General features: G+C 40.1%; 2 protein-coding genes across 3 annotated transcripts in view; one reads left to right on the top strand and one right to left on the bottom strand.

Annotated features, from left to right (window-relative positions):
- The window catches only part of LOC122992249 (E3 ubiquitin-protein ligase SH3RF3-like), a 106,478-nt gene extending 101,943 nt beyond the window's left edge, over positions 1-4,535 (top strand). For both annotated transcript variants that reach the window (XM_044366003.1, XM_044366002.1), the window contains exon 10: positions 130-4,535. In XM_044366003.1, coding sequence (XP_044221938.1) covers positions 130-298 — 169 coding nt within the window. In that variant the 3' untranslated portion in view covers positions 299-4,535. The remainder of the gene's footprint in view (positions 1-129) is intronic.
- A 1,530-nt stretch (positions 4,536-6,065) lies between these two features.
- On the bottom strand, positions 6,066-18,195 carry sept10 (septin 10). Its single transcript, XM_044365461.1, has 10 exons — positions 18,022-18,195; positions 16,549-16,663; positions 15,692-15,887; positions 15,401-15,587; positions 11,618-11,779; positions 11,281-11,377; positions 10,442-10,610; positions 10,215-10,347; positions 8,769-8,947; positions 6,066-8,265 (listed from the first exon to the last, which is right to left on the bottom strand). The coding sequence occupies exons 1-10, from the start codon at positions 18,049-18,051 to the stop codon at positions 8,250-8,252; spliced, it is 1,284 nt and encodes a 427-aa protein (XP_044221396.1). The 5' UTR covers positions 18,052-18,195; the 3' UTR covers positions 6,066-8,249.
- Between the last annotated feature and the right edge of the window lie 281 nt (positions 18,196-18,476).

Here is an 18,476-nt window from a genome sequence, read left to right as displayed (position 1 = left end):
AATACTCATGTTCAAGTTGTTTTACGTGATCCAACCGTTTAAATAGTTTCAGGTGGGCTGATTGTTCCAGCATGTGATGTTACCACTCGGCGTCATGTGTGTTATATCTGCCTCTTCTGTGTGCGGCAGGTATCGTGTGGTGGTGCCCTACCCACCCCAGAGCGAGGCGGAGATCGAGCTGCGGGAAGGGGATGTGGTGTTCGTCCATAAGAAGAGGGAGGACGGCTGGTACAAAGGCACCCTGCAGAGGACGGGACAGACCGGCCTGTTCCCTGGCAGCTTCGTCGAGAGCTTCTGAACTGAAAAAAAAGTGAAGAACGCACACTGTTCCTGTTTCCGAGTCTCAAAAAAAAAAAAAAAAAAGGACACACAAGTTACCAAGTTCTTACTTTCACACACAGAAAACACACACACGCGAAGGTTGGGCCGATATTGGTTTTCTAACTTGCCTTAAGAAGCTGCTAACCCTAAAATATGTAATTTGTTTGGATTTCAATGGAGTTTTAGTGTCACATGGTGGTCTTTTTAAGAAGCTTTTTTTTAAGAAGCTCAGAATAATCTGCCAAGAAACACTGGACTTTTAGATATGAAAATAATCAAATTAAAAGATGTTGAATACTTGCACAAAACAACATTAACGGTAACAGTCTTCAGAAACCCATATCAGTCCAACTAACTCACACACATTTATAGGAAAGCTAGCCCTGGCTTCAATTAGCCAGTCAAGAAGCTGGCCGGCTTTTCAGTCCTTTTGCCCCGGGACAGCATTGGGTTCATCAGACTCATGTTGACTACTGAAGGCACACAGACTCAAAGAGCACAGCAACAAAAAGCCCTGCCTCTCCCAGTTCTCCTCCTTGACATCATCCACCAGCAAACACGAGCACGAGACCTCAGAGCTTGACTTCCTTGTGCTTTCTTTGTTTGAAAAAGTGAAAAAAATTGAACACAGGTGATGAGGGAAGTGTGCGAGCCTACACACTCCAGGATCATCGTAAGCACATCTCCGTGTCTAGTTTGTGACAACAAACAAACTGTTTCTTTTCAACTCGATATATGTTGATAACAATACATGTAGCATTATTATGTTTTATTATATGTTGAAATTGATATTAGTGTTGTCTCAAACTAGTCATGCTGTGATCTGTCACTGGACTTTTAATTAAAAAAAAAACAAATGGTGCAAAAAGTAACATTTCAATTAGGTAATTAATTTTTCTATTTATGTATCTTACATACATTTATACAGCCACTTTTTATTTAAAAATTGCCCCATGTACACCCCCGCATCTGGGCTGAACTGAATAAACTGGCTTACTGAATGTAGAAAGAAATAGGAAGTTACGCCAAAACTCTTTAAAGAATTATAAAGTTGTTTTTTGATCTTCTGTGTGGGAATAATATAGAGACAAAGAAATGCACTTGGTAAATATTTGATACATCCTGCCAATATATCTGCATATACAGTATTTTACACACTATTTATTTGACAGATGGGGTTTCCATTGCTACTTGTCACATCGCTCTAATTTACAGGCTAACATATTTTGCTTTAAACCGGCAAAAACCTCTTTTACTACAACATTTTAATGAAGTCTTTTTAGTTTAAAATGTGAAAATCTTAAAACAAACCTACGGTAAATATAGACTTACTAATGCGGTCGGTCTTTTTGGGAAACACAGTACATTCTGTCACAAAGATTGCTAACTATGATCAACCTTTTCTTTGAGATATTGCTCAGAGTTTTCATCCGACAGCAGCAATATTGTGATACCAAACGACACTCGTGGAGGAATGTACGAGTCGGGGAGGAGGGAGGGAGGGGAGGGAGGGGGGGACATCTGGAGTCCGAAGGCAGGGACAGACGTTTTCCATCATACAACTGCCAACCTTTGACAACAACTTTTTCCTCCGATCTTGTCGAACTTTAACAAGTATTTTTGTACTGCTTCAGCGAGTGTATAGTCTGCTTTATGGATTTCTACGTCCTGAGTGTGAATCCAGGCTTGTCTACAGTAGTTTACATCCAGCCACAACCATCTACCTTTTTCCCCCCTGGTTTATGGAGATAGAAGCACAGCGAGACTCAGAGCTTGACTCGCTCACTCTGTGTGTGCATGTGCGTGTATGTGCGTGTGTGTGTGTGTGTGTGTGTGTCAGTATGTATCAGTAAAAGCACAGTTACAGGACACGAGTGGGGTTTTTCTCACCTGCTGTTTTCGGTCTGCCATAGCAAAGTGAGAGCGGCTAAGCACGCTGGAGTCTCCTTGGTGAAATGTGTGTGAAATTGCATTTATGTCATATGGGAAAGACAAATAATACAAAACTTCTAGATAGAAAATACTACTCAGAAAAACAAAACCGCAGCATCCAAACAGTTTGGAAACTTCTGTCCTTTCTTATTCCCATATGACGTGACTGCAGGATGAACACCCAGATGTGAGACTTTCCAACACGCTCTCCACAGACAATAAATCTGACTCAAAAATGCAGTTCCCTGCCACAAGCCTTTTGTCACTCCCTTTTGCCCCCAGATTAATGGTCTGATAAAATTGTCACACGATAGATCTTTTTTTTTTCTCAGCATAATACTTAGAAGTTAAAACAGTAGGGGAAAAAAAGAAAAAAATAAACAAGCAAGCACATTTTTAAGCCTTTTTTTTTTGGAAAGAAAAGCTCTTTGTGATGTTTTTATGTTCACCTTGGCCTCTTAAGCGGTGATGACGTGCCATGGTAATGCCACTGAGGAAAAAGCACAAGCTATTTGTACTTGTGACATGTTTTTATTCCCACTATTAAATTGTGGGGAGAGAGGAAAAAAAAACTGTGAAGGAAAGTGAATTAAAACATAAAAGTTGGAGAAACTTTGAAAGAGGAAGCGAGAGTCACACACACTCACACACGCAGTCGTTAACAGAGAGCGACGCGGCCTGCAATCATCCTCTGGCTGCTGGCGGTGCAGTATGGGTAATCCTGCGCATCTGGAGCAACAGATGAAACCGAAATCACTCTGCAATTTAGATTAAGATTTTTATCTCTCTCTCTCTCTCTCTCTCTCTCTCTCCAGGAGGTCACAGCTCAACCGGAGACTAAGTCAACACACACACTCTCATATATAGATTAAACACACACATAAAAGAGTAGGGCTAGACTGACATATAGCTGGTTTGTTTACAATTCGTCTATTCGTTCAATCCTGTTTTATACAAGTGTACAAGACTGATATTTGCATGGAGTGTTTCGGATCAAGCAAATTAAAAAGTGCCAATTTGTTCTCCGTGAAAAGGGTTGAAAGTAAATGTCATGTAAGTGTTTGGCACAGTCTATTAGTTATTGGAAGCTTCAGTCCAAAAAATATCTGTATTGGCATTCAAAAGCTGTCAGTCAAACCCTAGTGCCTGCAAATACTAACACACATATACACACACTGCATGAGGAAGACTGATCTGTCTTTCGTCTCAACCTTCTTCTCTCTTCCTTCACCTTCTTTATCGGTACAATGAGCCTGCTGGTGGTTTTCCTATCAGCTCTGTCCTGTTTGACTTGATGACAAAAACCAGCAGATCCCAGAAAAAAGCCCTCCGCACACCCCCCCTGCCCCCCCGCAGTGAGGTTTCCTTTCATCTGTTTGTACGTCCCGCTGATTTGAGGACTCTAATTTCTACTGAGTCAAACTTTAAGCACAAGTCCTCATTTGTGTCAAAGATCAACAATATGTCAGCAGTCTTTTTTTTCGGGAAGAGGAGGAGGAGGAGGAGGAGGAGGAGGAGGAGAGTTTACAACAGTCCAAACATCAGGAATAAAACCACTGCACGGTGGCCACTTTACATAAAATAACTTGAACCACTGGTTTGACAAATGTTTTCATGTGTTTTATTTACGTGATGTAAGCTTGTCAGTGGCCTCGGCTTCCTGAGAGCTCAACGGTGACAGCTTGAAACATGCCAACACTTCCAAGCCTTCATCAGTCTGTGCCGTGGTGATTCCCAGTGGACTTGAACACAAAATAAGACACACAATTGCACATTTGTGGGATGCCAAATTTTCCATTGGACTTGACATCAAATTACCGTCCACTCTCTTTTTGTCCTTCCAGGAAGCCTGAGCACTCATTTTGGATTAGATGTCAGTCATATTTGTTTCAATGGATACTTGTGTGTTTGAGTGTGTGTGTGTGTGTGTGTGTGTGTGTGTGTGTGTGTGTGTGTGTGCGCGTGTGCGTGCAAGGGTGGAGGCCTCTGTATGTAGCTCTTTAAATGAAAAAGGAACTTTATGAAAAAGTTTGGTGGTCGCTCACGCCTCATCAGGACTGAGCCGGGTCTGTTGAGCACAGCAGTACAGCAAGAGAGGAAAAAAAAGAAAGTATATATATAATTCTATATTGTGCAGAATATTTATAGGCCTTTTGTGCCGTTGAAGTCATGCTCTACCATGTGATCATTATACATCGTCTTGTACTGATGACCCGTGGTTGATTTGTTTTGTTTTTTTCATGTCAAGTGCATTTTTCGCAATAAATGCCTTTGTTTTAAAACAGATTTTCAGTGTGTTTTTTGCTTGTGCCTGCTGCTTTATGACAGAGAGATCACAGAAACAGAATGTTTTGCAGATGAATACACACAGTTGTGTACTCTGATCCGTAAGAAACACATTACCTGCACAGCCCATTAGGATTTTACTGTTGCCCATTAGAGGATTCATATTATATCCCGCTCTAATTATAATTAGCAGTGAGCTTATGGAGCCTTTATGAGCAACACTCCAGGTACAGCTGAGAGTGTATTACTGTCTTTATCATTTACACACATGCTAGTGAAGGATGTACCCTCCCTTTCCCTCTCTGTCCCTCCGTCTCTCACGTGTTCTCAAGCCAACACTGGCATGGATGAGGTGTGTAATTGGTAATTTCAGAGCGTCACCGGCACCCCCACTTAAATGAAAACCTCATCTCTCCAGCAGCCGCCGCCTGTCTCCAATGATCACCTCCATTTGCATTTAGAGTGACTAGCAAAAGGTGACAAGGCTGTGTGTGCAGGTGCAGAGGTGTGACAGCTATCTTGGATGTAAGTGCACTCAGAAAGAAAAAAAAAAAGAATCTTCACACACACAAACTGTTCATTTTAAGGCGAGCAGGAAGCAGGATGTAAATTTAGATTCTTCAGATTTCTGCAATGCTGAGATAATGTTCACCTCTGGCAAGAAAACTGGGTGAAATCACTTCCCAGCCAGAAGCTGCACACCCCCCCAGAGAGCAGCTAAAGGTGTCTGTGTACACACACACACAGTTTGCCTTGGTGAAACAGTTCTCCTCGAGGTGCCCTCCTTCCAGCATAACAGCGAGATGCTGCAGACCCCTGCAGGGAATTGATCCGCCTTACGCCAGACCTGTCTATCTACCTGTCTGTGCGCCAGCTCTGAGTCAGATGAAGGGCAACGGAGCCGGAGGGTAAGACACTGCAGGGAACAAGACCTCTAACAGGCTGTGCAGGGCAATTCCTTTATGTGTGTGTGTGATCAAATATAGCAAGTGAGCAGGGAAGATGTTAAGCTACTGCGCTAAATTTTCCTCTAAAGCAAAAGGGAGGCTTGTGATTCTTTTTATCATGTACACCAACAGCTGCAGATACCAAATTCTCAGATGACACATGCAGTCATTCAGGGTCCAGATCAGGACTAGGCTGCGCTCTTCCCACTTTTGGGAAGTGGTGTAACGACATTCTTTCGGAGTTGAATGTGTGTTTAGACACAGCAGAGATAACATCTTAACACAGGAAGCATCATGCATGTTGGGAGACTGCAAACTGTCAGCTCTTAAAAGTACTTAGATACAATGTTTGACAACCAGCTGAAGTGGGGGGGTAAATACAGAAACGATTGTTAAGTGTGGACATTCTCTTTTAAAATTAACTAGCTTTTAATAAATCTTTTATTGAGTCTCTCAACCTTTTATATACTGGTTTAACAGAGAGATAGAAACAGCCTGAATAGCTGTAAAGGAAAAGTAACAGGCGTTCATTGCTCCGACATCATATTGTGAGATCAAATCAAACAGACAAGCACAATGTATCATGACAAAAATACAAAGATTTATTTAGAAAGAAGGATAAAGGCTCCCAAGTAACACTGTTTATTCCATAAATACAAGTGTAGTACAAATGTGTCTTAGAAAAGCTTCACTCCATCAGGCATCGGTGGGTTTCCCTGGATGTACAAGTTAAGTGGATAGTGTATTTCTACAGTAAGCACACAGATAAGGCACTAACACGTCTTAAGCACTAGTGTAAATGTAAAGTGGCAGTGTTTGTGAGTAAATGTCGGTTTAAATATCACACTTTTAGCGGAAACCAGTGTCACAGTGTCCTGGTTTACTCTGTACTGTTAGATGACACGAGGTGTGAATCCCTGTCTCGTCTTGACTCCGGAGAGAAGCGTCTTCCCTCTCTTCCTCCTTCATCTTCCTCAACAAAAACACTGAATCCATGATGTATTATTTTTCCATGAGTCAGTCCTTTTCAGACAGACCGTATTGCAAACTTTAAAAGTTTGTTGTGTCGGTAGGAAAAAAAATAAGGGAGCGGGTAAAACACAATATATATATACACACACACACACGCGCACACGCACACAAGATGATAATTCACACAAGATACTGTACTGTAACATGTACCTAATCCAAAACAAAACCTCAACCTCCAAGAAAAACTGTAAAACTGTGTTTGGACTGAAAAAGTTTGGAAATGACTTTCCCTTTGGAACAACTAGAGGACAATTAGTGTGGCTGGTTTGTCCATATTAAAAGTTTATAGCAGATATAATCAGACATAATAACACTGTCTGACCTCTATAATGATAATACAGTAAAGGGAACATTAATTATAGTGTTCAGTGACTACGCTTACTATTAATGATAAACACACTAGATTCAGAAATCATCACTAAAGCCCTGTTCAGACATGGATCATGTAATATTTTAGGGAGTAATGGCTTTCTGGCATTCAAACACGTAGGTCTCTCTTCTGTTCTCTTTTCAAACATGGCAGGACGATTGCAAATACGACGAGAGGTTGACGACAGAGAGCGTCAAAGCTTCCCGTCTTCCTCACAGCAGCAGCAGCACTGCCTGACAACAGCTGTGAGAAGGTGAATTATGATATTGAGTGATTTTAAAACTATTTTTTTTTGCATGATCTTTGGAATGATTGTTTCTCTCCGTGGCTTTATTAACAGCCACTGTGAGCGTGAGGGATAACTGGTCTAAGCAACTCTTGTAGGTCCCCTGATAAACATCGTGATCAGTGTCATTATTTGTTAGAAACTTGATATAATTCTGCTGCCTGTTTTATAAAATCCGACGGAGCTCAAGATAAAAATAACAAGCAGTTAGGTTGTGATCATTTCGCTGGATATTCATACTGTGAGCTGTTGATATGAATAAAAGTCTGATGATTATTGGGAATTTCCTAAAGTTTTTGTTCCATTTTTGTCTCACACCACAAGGAATTTAATTATTAATTATTTTCTTAGTAAATTAGATATGATAACTACATGAATTATTTATTACAGTGCTCTTTGAAGGCCAAACTTCAGGTTTAGTAGGTGAGATGAGTCAGAACTCTATTGTGACTTTCATGAAAAAGTGACTCGGGTGTTTATTCAGACGTGAGACCAACATGTAAATTTGGTACAAATTTTACATCTGAAGGTGGTTTTATAATAAATTATAAGCACATTAGACTTGAACGGTGCATTAAAAAGTGTGATCTTATTATTCACTAAAGACTGAGACTTTCTGTATTGTTAGTAGCTAATCCAGATCCTTTGATCTGTGTGCAGGATGTAGGGAGGAGGCTGTGTTTAAGTCAATTCTCTGAGGAGTCCCTCAGTCTGGGCAAAAGTTTAAAAAAAAAAAAAAAAAAAAAAAAAAAAAAAAAAAGGAGGTATATGGAAAATTAAAGTTTTATATAAAAATGAAAGGATAAATATAAAATATTACACAAAAGAGGTATAAACCGCACAAAAGAGGATTAAAAATAACACAGAGGAAATTGTGCGCAGGAGTCTTGGGAACAGTCGTCTTAACTTTGGCACAAAAAACAAACTCGTACGCACTGCTGGTGTGTGTGTGTATGTGTGTGTGTGGGGGGTCCTTCCTGGTTAGGGTCTGAGACTGGCCACAAAGAGCTGGAAAGGATGTGACGGGTCTGAATGTCACTGGTCACACTTGAGTTTGGTTCGGATCCAAAAGTCTTCACATGAAGCCAGAACTGACAAGAGGAAACAAAGAGAGACAGATTTACATCAGCACATTCCATAAAAACGACATCCACACCCTGATAGTGAATTTCCTCTGTACAATTACAACGTGTTCAGTACCTTAAATGTCCCTTTAAACTCTTAAACTATGTGCTTTTTTCTTTCTATTCTGCTGCCCTCGTTTTACAGACAAACTTATTCAGGGTCACGTTTAATATTCATTAAGTTTGAGAGATTGCAAAATGGACAATAGACAAATATGAGAAGTTAACACATGGGGATTAAATCTACTATCCTGCTCATATCAGTGCACTCGTATATCTTAAATACTCTCTGTAGTCTTCAAATTTGCTGCCCCACAGTACTGTTACCAGCAGGTGGCGATGTATACTGTACCAAATGAAGTGAATACTCGACACTCATTTCATCATTACTGCGGACAAATTTGTAAAACTTTAAGGATCCTGAATGTTCCCGTGAAATATCAGCGTTGGTTTTCAGAGAGGCCTCTTACTTCTTGCGGTCCTTGTCCTTCTTGCCGTTGGCGGTGAGGCTCTGGGCCTGCAGGAGCTGAGCGGCGGCACGTCTCTTGCTGAAGGAGCTCTGGTCGTCGTCCAGGAGTCTCTTCTTCTCCTCCAGAGCCGACTTCTCCTCCGCGTGGAGGCGCTTCAGCTGCTCGAAACGGCTCTGCAGCTGAAAACACACACAGAAACCAGAGCAGGGGTGAGTTCTAGACGTCTAGACTCGAGTAGAGCAAGTACTAACATTAGAGATCAGCCTTTCTAGCTGATTTAGCAGAAATGATTAATTTTTAATAACCAGTGATTATTTTCATTATCGATTCATCTGCTGATTATTTTCTTGATGAATCGTTTTGTCTATAAAATGCCATAAAACAGTAAAAAAAAAAAAAGTCCAATCAACAGTTATTTAGTTTATCATGTATGACAAAAAAAAGCATCAAATCTTAACATTTGACAAACTAAAAACAAAAAATTTTAGGCATTTATGTTACTTACTAAAGCGATGATTTGATTATTAAAATAGTTGCAGATTAATTTTCTGTTGATCGACACGTCTAAGGTTCCTGACCACAGATTTTCCGAGTCAACTAGTAGTTATTAGTTCAAGCCATTAGTCAACTAGTCATTACACGACTATGATATTAATTTAATCATTTAAATATATATTTTTGGGCATCAGAAAATGGTTTGAGTTCCACTACTGATAAAGAATGTTATAAGTAACATTGTTAACACTGTGCTACATTACAGAGAAATACAAAACTATAATAATGAGCCTTTAAAATATCATTTTTACAAGCACAATGCGAGCTGCCTGTTATAATGACAATTAATATGTCCAGCGAGGAGACTGAGTTACCTTTTTCAGTCCCGTGGGTCATTTATTTCCGTTTAATCCTATCTTTCATTTTAGGCGGTTTCCCAGCAGGAAAGTGCCGAAGCTGAACAGATATTTCCTGAGGAATCTGTCCTTCTGCTATTCTGTTATCTGTGCTGAAGTTCACTTCATTGGTTTCCTTGTCCAGGTGTCTCCACTTCCTGTATCCTTTGTTTCAATCTAAAACCCCTCTAGCATTTTATACACAGTCCTGCCACATACTGTACGAGGTTTTGACCTCATTTTAAACTCTTCTCGTTAACTAACTGTTGATTGACTATTAGGGGGGCGGCCCCAGACAAATCCATTAAGAGTTGTAATAGTATAGCAATAGTTGCAGCTCTAACTACTACCTGACTAATTACTATGTGACAGACAAAGTATATGTAATATGTAATGAGTAAACTACCGATTTGCTACTTCTAAGAGGAAAGAAAATGTTAAAAATGGCTAAATGTTATTTCTGATAGCAAATATTCACACCACTAGTGCCAACATGCACCTCCTTTGACACGAGATATACGGTGCAGATGAAGAGCGGCTGTGTTCGTCTACGTACCTCTCTCTCAGCCTCCTTCAGCTCAGACTCCTTCTCCTTCACCCTCTGCACAAACATCTGCCTCATCTCATCCTCTCTCTTCTGCAGTTCCACCAGGAATTCCTGACGCTTGGCTTCGTAAGTCTGCTGCAAACTGCACACACACACACACACATACATAAAAAGGTTAGTCGTCTGTCGTCGTATTCCTCTGTGTGCGTGCGTGCGTTTGTAAGTTGGCAGCTCACCTGACAGGTTTGCACTCTGGGTCTGTGTCTTTGAATCCCATTTCCTCCAGTTTGCAGCGTCTGTACAGCTCGTAGTGACGGGTGTGCGTCTGCTCTCTCAGGTCCTCCATGTTTACACAGATCAGCATCTCTCTCAGCTTCACGAAGTCGCAGTGGTTCTCGTTCTCCACTGAGAGTCACAGGAATGGATGTTTGTTTTAAGGTTGTTTAGCAGCATCTTTAGGTAGACCGGGTTGGTTTCACTGAAGGCTTTTACACACTAAACCCCGCTGAAGAGGCGTGTGCTGATCTCAAAATGTCACAGTACAATTATCCTTAAGTATATGATGTCATCATCCAGTAAGATGAAAACAAACTGGGTCAGTTCACCCACAAAATCATTGATGAATTAGACCTAGCGCTATCTCTTCATGCAGTTGCGTTAGCCGCACTGCGTCTAAAGAAAACAGGAAAATACACAAAACATATGAATTGCACTCAATGGAGCAATAGAGAGACACTAACAGCTGCTGAACTTGACCTTTAGTAATCACTGGTGTGTTCAGCAGATTTTAGTGTGTCCCAGAAAGTTTTGTTTTGTTTGGTATGACTTGCAGCAGTTCTTGTGTTTTCTTTAGTTACAGTACACTGAGCTCTAACCACATTCATTTCTACGTGGCACGAGTGAAGGAATTAACGGGAAAACGATCTTGTTAGTGAAAAAAAAAAAAAAAAAGAAACTGGTCAGAAGAAACAGATAGATGTCCATTAATGCTGAATCAATAGGACCCTCCAATTAACAGCATGATATTTAACAATACAGGCAAAGTTGTGTAGAAACACACAATGATCCGTCCTACCTTGTACTACGCCCCAGGGATACTGACGAGCCTTCACCATCTTATTGCCGACGGAGACTTCCTCCGTGCTGCCTACCACAGCGAACGGCAGATGACCCTACAAAAAAAACAGCAGTTTATAATATGTATACATTTGAAAATAAACTGCAATAAAAGTTTACCAGCTGTTTCTACTACTGAAACTTATTTTAGGCATAACACGTACATTTATATACTTACTGTGTCACAAACACATTGTGTCTGCTTGTTTAAGTTTAAGATTCGTGAGACCTTTACGGCAAATAATATTATGTAAGAAAGACAGTGTGAGTGTGTGTGTGTGTGTGTGTGTTCTTACGTTCATTGTAGTGTTGACTTTGGCTACTGTCTCATCATCCAGGGGGAACTGGTAGATCTGGACGCCGTTGCTGACCAGCTCGCTCATGATTTTGATCTTGAACTTGTGCAGCTCGCTCTTACTGATGGTGTCGGCTTTGGCGATCACTGGGATGATGTTCACCTACAGTGAGATGAGATACATGAAACACATATTTTTTAAAGAACATAAATAACTTCTGAAACTTCAAGTGAGGATCATGATAAAAAAAAAAAAAATACAACAAAAAATAACATTACAGTCTCCTGTGATGTTTGCTTCTGTTTTCTTAAACAGACATTCGGCATCTCAGTTGACGAGACGGAAGCTCTGGCTACGGGAAATGATGACAGCTGACACTAGAAACTACCACTAGAGAACAAAATGAGGCACCAAGATCAGCATGTTTTATATATCATACACATAGTGGCTTTAAGTGACTCATGCTAATTGAAAACGTTGCCAGAACAGCTTATTATACATTATATAAAACTCGGGTTTCATCGTAGTTTTGCCCATCAAAATAACCAGAACAGAGTAATGGAGCTGACAGAAAATTAATCGACAATGATTTTTGACAATTTATTAATGGTTTCAGTTATTTTTCAAGCAAAAATGCCAAATATGACCTAAAATCCAGCTTCTTACTTGAGGATTTGTTGCTTTTCTTTGTCTTATGTGATAGTTAATTGATCATTTTGGGGATGTGGACTGAAAAAACAAGCTATTTCAACCTTGACCAGGCATTTTACACTATTTTTTTTAAACATTTTATAGACGAAACGAATAGATAATAAATGGTAGATTAATCGATAATGAAAATAATTGTTGTAACCCTAGAATGAGAAATTGTAATCCACTTTACCTACATGCCTGCAGCTCCGGCACTACAGCAGCAATTCTATTTATTGGTAATTTGTATGTAGTTTTGAGAGAAAAAGTTAAGACAAATTTGTTTAACCAACTTCCCTCAACTTTGAGCAAAGCGGCTCCTCATACGACAGACATCTGCTGCGTTGGCCCTCGTTTCTGAGCTAAAACAAGCTAATCTCACTGATCAACATTCCATGAATAGTCGGGCTCTGCCAAATAAAATTCAACAAAAAACCCAAACTATTCTTGTGATATTTGTTTATATTCCTTCATGTTAGGGTCATTTTTTTTTTAAAGTTGCTTTAAGAGAAGTGTAATATAAACCGAGTTTACTGATGTTATTTCTGGCCCGGCAGCCCACTCTGCTGTCCAAGTCATCCCCACATTCCTGTCCGTCTGTCAGTCATCTCGTACCAAAAGAGGCTTGGAATGAGTCGTTGCCACTACACAAGGCTTCTGAGTCAGACCACACACCCGTACACACACACACACACACACAAGGAGAATACACACTGATCCCGGCAGAGAAAACAAAACGCTACGAGATCTGTTCCAACAGCCGTCTGAGTGACTGACTGTCTCTCTGGCAGCGCCGTGGATTCAACAAATGGCTCTTTCTCTGTGTATCTGTACAGTGACACAAAAGGACAACTCGAGTGTGTGTGTGCGTGAGGCGATTACAGCATTCCACCGCTTGTTCTGCTCTTTTCACACGCAAATCCTGGGTTACTGACACTCTGCGGCGGTGAAATCACACACACACACACACACACACACACACAAACACACACACAAAAAAAACACACACAAGTCACTACACATACACACACACAGAGAGCATGGGAAAGTTTCTGACCACAACCTCCCCCAACAGCCACACAAAAAACACCCTAGAAGCGACCGCAGCATAGAACATCCCTAACACAGAACATCCAGCTGTCTCACACGCATACGTTTGTGATCTGTTTCCATACGTTATTCACATCTGGTTCCTGTGTGCCCTAATGGCTAAAAACAAACAAAAAAAAAAACTTAGAAAAGTGAGTAAATGTATTTAGAAAATACATTTACTCACTTTCTGGTGAAGAGTTAGATGAGAAGATTGATACAACTCTCATATCTGTTCGTTAACACGTTCATTATGATGCTACAACTAGCAGCCTTTTAGCTTAGCTTAGAATAAAGACTACTCTGTCCAACAGCAACAAAACCCACCAACCAGCACCTCTAAAACTCACTAAGTAGTGTTTTATATCTCATTTGTTTAATCTGTAACAGCTTTACATTAGGTGATATGTGGGACTGTTTCTTCGCCAGGCACATTAACTTCCTGGAGTCTCCGCTGGTTGCCTGGCAACAGCTCAGAGCCAAGAAACCTCCCTGTGAAAAGACCCCCCCGTGTTGAAATTAATCAAACAGTTTAAAAGGACTCCAAGAAGAATTTACATATTTTTGGCGACTTAGGCCAGGGATATACTTGCTTTTTAACCAGGCAGTAGTTCACATTGACAACCGGCTTTGTCGTGAACAGAACTGTTCATACTATGTACTTTGCCTGTTGCTGGAGGATTCCACTAGAGGTCACACCAGAGAACTAAGGATATAAATAGAACTTGATTAACATGATATGAACAATAAAGATGGCGACACTCGAGGAGGTTACTATTTTGTTCATTCAGAAGCAACAGCAGCGGTCGTAGATGGTATGTAAGGCCCCTAAATCAAGCATGTTGTGACAATGGCAAGTATGTTTCTCTCTTTCTGCCAATGCGAGAAACTGATGAGAAACACCGACGGTATTTTCAAATGTCTGCCAGGATGTTTGTCGACGTGCACGCTGACCTCTGACCCTGTCACATCTCCATCTCTGTGCACAACCAACGCTCCAAACGGACACAGAATACATGAGGCAGCCATCATGCAAACGCATAGTTAAAAGCAAGTATATCTGCGGCCTTATTGTTTTCCAAAATTGTGATGTATGACAGAAACAGCTTTATGTGATAAAGACACATACTACTTTATATACTGTGGTCCCAAAATTCCCAATTTGACTCTGGCTAGGGACCTTTGTTGCATGTCCTACCCCTTTACCGTCTGCTCTAGAGCTGCAACGATTAGATGATTAATCGCCAACTATTTTGATAATCAATTAATTGTTTTGAGTCACTTTTTTAAAAGGAAAAAAAATGCTGAAATTCTCTAGTTGCAGATTCTTAAAAGTGAATATTTTCTGGTGTCTTTAGTCCTCTATGATAGTTAACTGAATATCTTTGGGTAGAGGACTCTTGGTTGAGACAGAACAAGACATCTGAGGTTGCATCTTGGGTTTAGGGGAATGGTGATCAACATTTTTCATGATTTTCTGACATTTTATAGACCAAACAACTAATAAAGTAATTGAGAAAATTGTTAGTTGCAGCCCTACTTTAACTTATCTAATAAAGGAAACTGGCCAAAGAATAATCCCAAAAAAACATTTGAAGGAAACCGCTGTTAAGTGCATCTCTGCTTAAATGACTCTATTTTTTGTGCAAACATGTTTGACTGCAAGAATATAACACACTGCCTAACATTGTGTTTCCTGTTGTTTCACAATGTAGCCATTTACAAACAACTGTTTGGTAATCTTTTGTTTATTAATATCATCTTGTTTTCACTGTAGGTGAGCCTGCTATTACAAGTGGCTCTACAAAGCTAAAAGCTACCATCTAATAAGTGTGAAACATCTTGGACGATACATCCTAGTGTACTCCTGTAAAATGAGCCATTTGCTAATTTGCACAATATACCCCCAGAGAATTCAAAAAATATTCTGTTGATCCCTGTCTGGGAAACACCTTCTAATATACAGTATATAAATATATAAGAAAAACCGTTATATTATCCTACCTTGCTGTCTAGTTTCTTCATGGTGACCAGGTCCAGGGATTTGAGGGAGTGACCTGAGGGCGAGATGAAGTACAGGCAGGCGTGGACTCGTGAATCATGGTAGTTGTGAAGGGAGCGCTTGATTTTGAGCTCTTCCTGCAGATAACTCTCAAACTGCCTGTCGATGTAGTCCACCACCGGCTGATAGCTACAGGACAGACATACAGGGTTGATTAGAGATTCTGCTGTAAAAAAAAAAAAGAAAAAAACTGGTTGATGGTCACTCTTGTTCATGATCAATATCATACTCACCTCTCCTGTTTGTTCATTTGGTCCCCGAAGCCCACCGTGTTCACCACGGTAAGGCGTAGTCTGACGTTGCTTTCCTGCAGGTCATAAGTTTGGGCCCGCAGCTTCACCTGAGGCTCAAAGTGGGATGACTCGAAGTTCTCAAAGTTGGTGTTGAACAGAGTGTCCATCAGGGTAGACTTGCCAATACCGGTCTCACCTGAAGCCAAAAAAAAAAAAAAGATGGAGATGCAGTTTTTAGCTATTACACTTCACAGCAGAGATGCGATATAGTGTGAACATCTGACACCAAAACGAACTGCTTTAACAAATGTATTATTCCTAAAACTTCATGTACTAAGTGTAGGATAACTGAGCACTCAGCTTCAAGTTCACACTGTTCATCGATATAGTGATGGCAGTTGTTGAGGAAGTAAAAATATTACTTATTTACACAACATTTATTTATATACACATCCATTTTTCCCAGCATCCTTATCAGAGTGCAGCTCCTCTAACTTCTAGTCTGCTACTGCCACGAAGTCACACAGCTATTAGAATAATATTGTTATCAGAAGTATCAAGCGCTGCCATCGTGGTCAGAATGCATTCCAGCTAAGGAGCTAAGAGAAAGGTCAGACAACAGACCTATGCAATGACTTACATGTAGTAAAAGAATCTGCTAAATTATATTGAGTCAACCAGGTAAAAAAAAAAAAGAAAGTGTTTAAATGTAGTTCTGTGTGAGTACACTAGCATGCTGTGTGACAATGTGTGTGTGTGTCCATGTTACAGTAAAGGTCTATGTATATGTTTTATATAAGTATGTTTAAGTATATATGTGTGTGTGTATGTGTGCAGGTGTGTGTATGAAATGTTACCGATGCAGAGAATATTGAAGCAGAAGCCCTGGCAGATGGACTTGTTGACAAGCTGATCTGGGAGGCTATCAAAGCCCACATGGCCCGCCAGGGACAGTGGCCGGACCCCCTTATGCTGAGGAAGACATTGCACAGAAAGACAAATCAGTCTCAAAATGCTGCAGCCATTTTCACAAGCAAAAATAATGAAATGAACACGTCCACTGAGTATTATTATAGAGAGTAATTGTTGTAATAACAAACCAGCTGCATACTTTAAAATGTTCTGTTTATTTATCTGCTTATTCAATCGGTTCACCGGTCCATATTATATATCATAGATCGATAGCGACTTAGATATTATGTTCACCTTTTAAGAAATGTCTTATTGTGGGTAATTAAAGTAAAGTCACAAAATAATGCACTTGTTGATAACAAACAGAATCATATGCTTATAACATGGTCAGGCCACCTATTATATTTCACACAATTAGTGCTCAACACATTCCCCTTTTAAACTTGCAACCTTAAATTTATTGAAATTAAAACAGCTTTGAGATTTTATCACATTTAAAAGTGTCTCTTAAGGTCTAAAAACATGTTTTACAAGTCTGAGTCTGTCTCTCAATCAATGATAACTTCGAGAAGAATCATATCCTACATTAGTAAATTTCTCTCCATCTGCAAGCAACTAAAAGCTCATCTCGCTTAACATAGTTTAAGGCTAATCCAGTTTTCTCAAACTGTCCTCCTTTGACCTGCCCCCGTCTGAACTTGTATTCAGAAATCTGGAGTATCACCAGCCAGCTAATCTAAGGGCTAACACTGACGTAGTTACAGAGCATGATACAAAATGCTGATGTTCCAAGAAATTCTTCATAATAGACCTTCAACTTTTGATAATTGTACTCCACCATGTCTCTGTGGGGAACACTAAACGTCCCCACAAGTTTCAACAACTAATTTACTTTTGGCCAGATATTTTGGTTGGTGTACGTGAACGCCACATTTCATTCAAAAATGTGACGTTAGCGACTCAGTGGCGCTTATCAAGCTACATAGCTGTCGTCACCTACATAAAGAATATGACCCAACACTTTGATATTTTCTGTACTGGTGACTGTAAAATAAAGGTGTTTAACCGGGAAGCGCACACACCCATTTTAATTAACTTTTGACTGTTGGGTGGCTTGCTGAGTGTTTCAGCCAGCTAACGCCCCCCGCGATATATTTTGATGAAAGATGTAATACGGACTCACTTCTTAAAAGTTGAAAAGTTCCGCTTGATGTTCTATATATACATTTAGGTTAAAGGCAGATGTTTTATCGTGTCATGCGCTGTGTGTCGGTTATGTTTAGCTGGTTTTCCATAACTTGAAGGACATAAAGTAACGTTGGTTATCTGGCTAGCGGTAGCTAACTTAATGATAGCCTCGGACACTCCCTGCTCAACTGTCATGAACATTGTCACCAACAAAGAAGAAAAATACTAACCGGCTGCCGAGCAACATCGGAAGAAGCCATAGTTTTACACAGAATTTAATATTCCAAGTGGATTCAGGAATAACACCACAAAACTGACTAAAACTTTTCTTTTTTTAAGATTTCTGCTCAGGACCGCCTCACCGCCTCTACCGTCGACAACTGGACAGACTAGACCATTCCAAAGAAGATAGGAATGAGGTGATATTTATAGTTTGTAAATATGCTCCACAACCAAAATTCCATAAAGTAGGTGAAATTGTCACCGAAACTTAAACATTGAAATGTGTCTAGGAAGAAATCGCATCATCTTTGTGGGTATTTGTAGGCAAAACACAATTATTCACTGTATTTGTACATGCAACCCCCCTTCTTTGTATAGTGGTACAGCTCAGTCTCTTTCATTGTGTGTTGCAATTGTGGACTGTGAGAAAATAGTAAATTTCAGCCCGATATGCCATACATCT

Source organism: Thunnus albacares, chromosome 11, assembly GCF_914725855.1.
Source record: "Thunnus albacares chromosome 11, fThuAlb1.1, whole genome shotgun sequence".
NCBI classification, from domain to species: domain Eukaryota; kingdom Metazoa; phylum Chordata; class Actinopteri; order Scombriformes; family Scombridae; genus Thunnus; species Thunnus albacares.
This window is presented reverse-complemented; position numbering and strand designations above follow the sequence as displayed.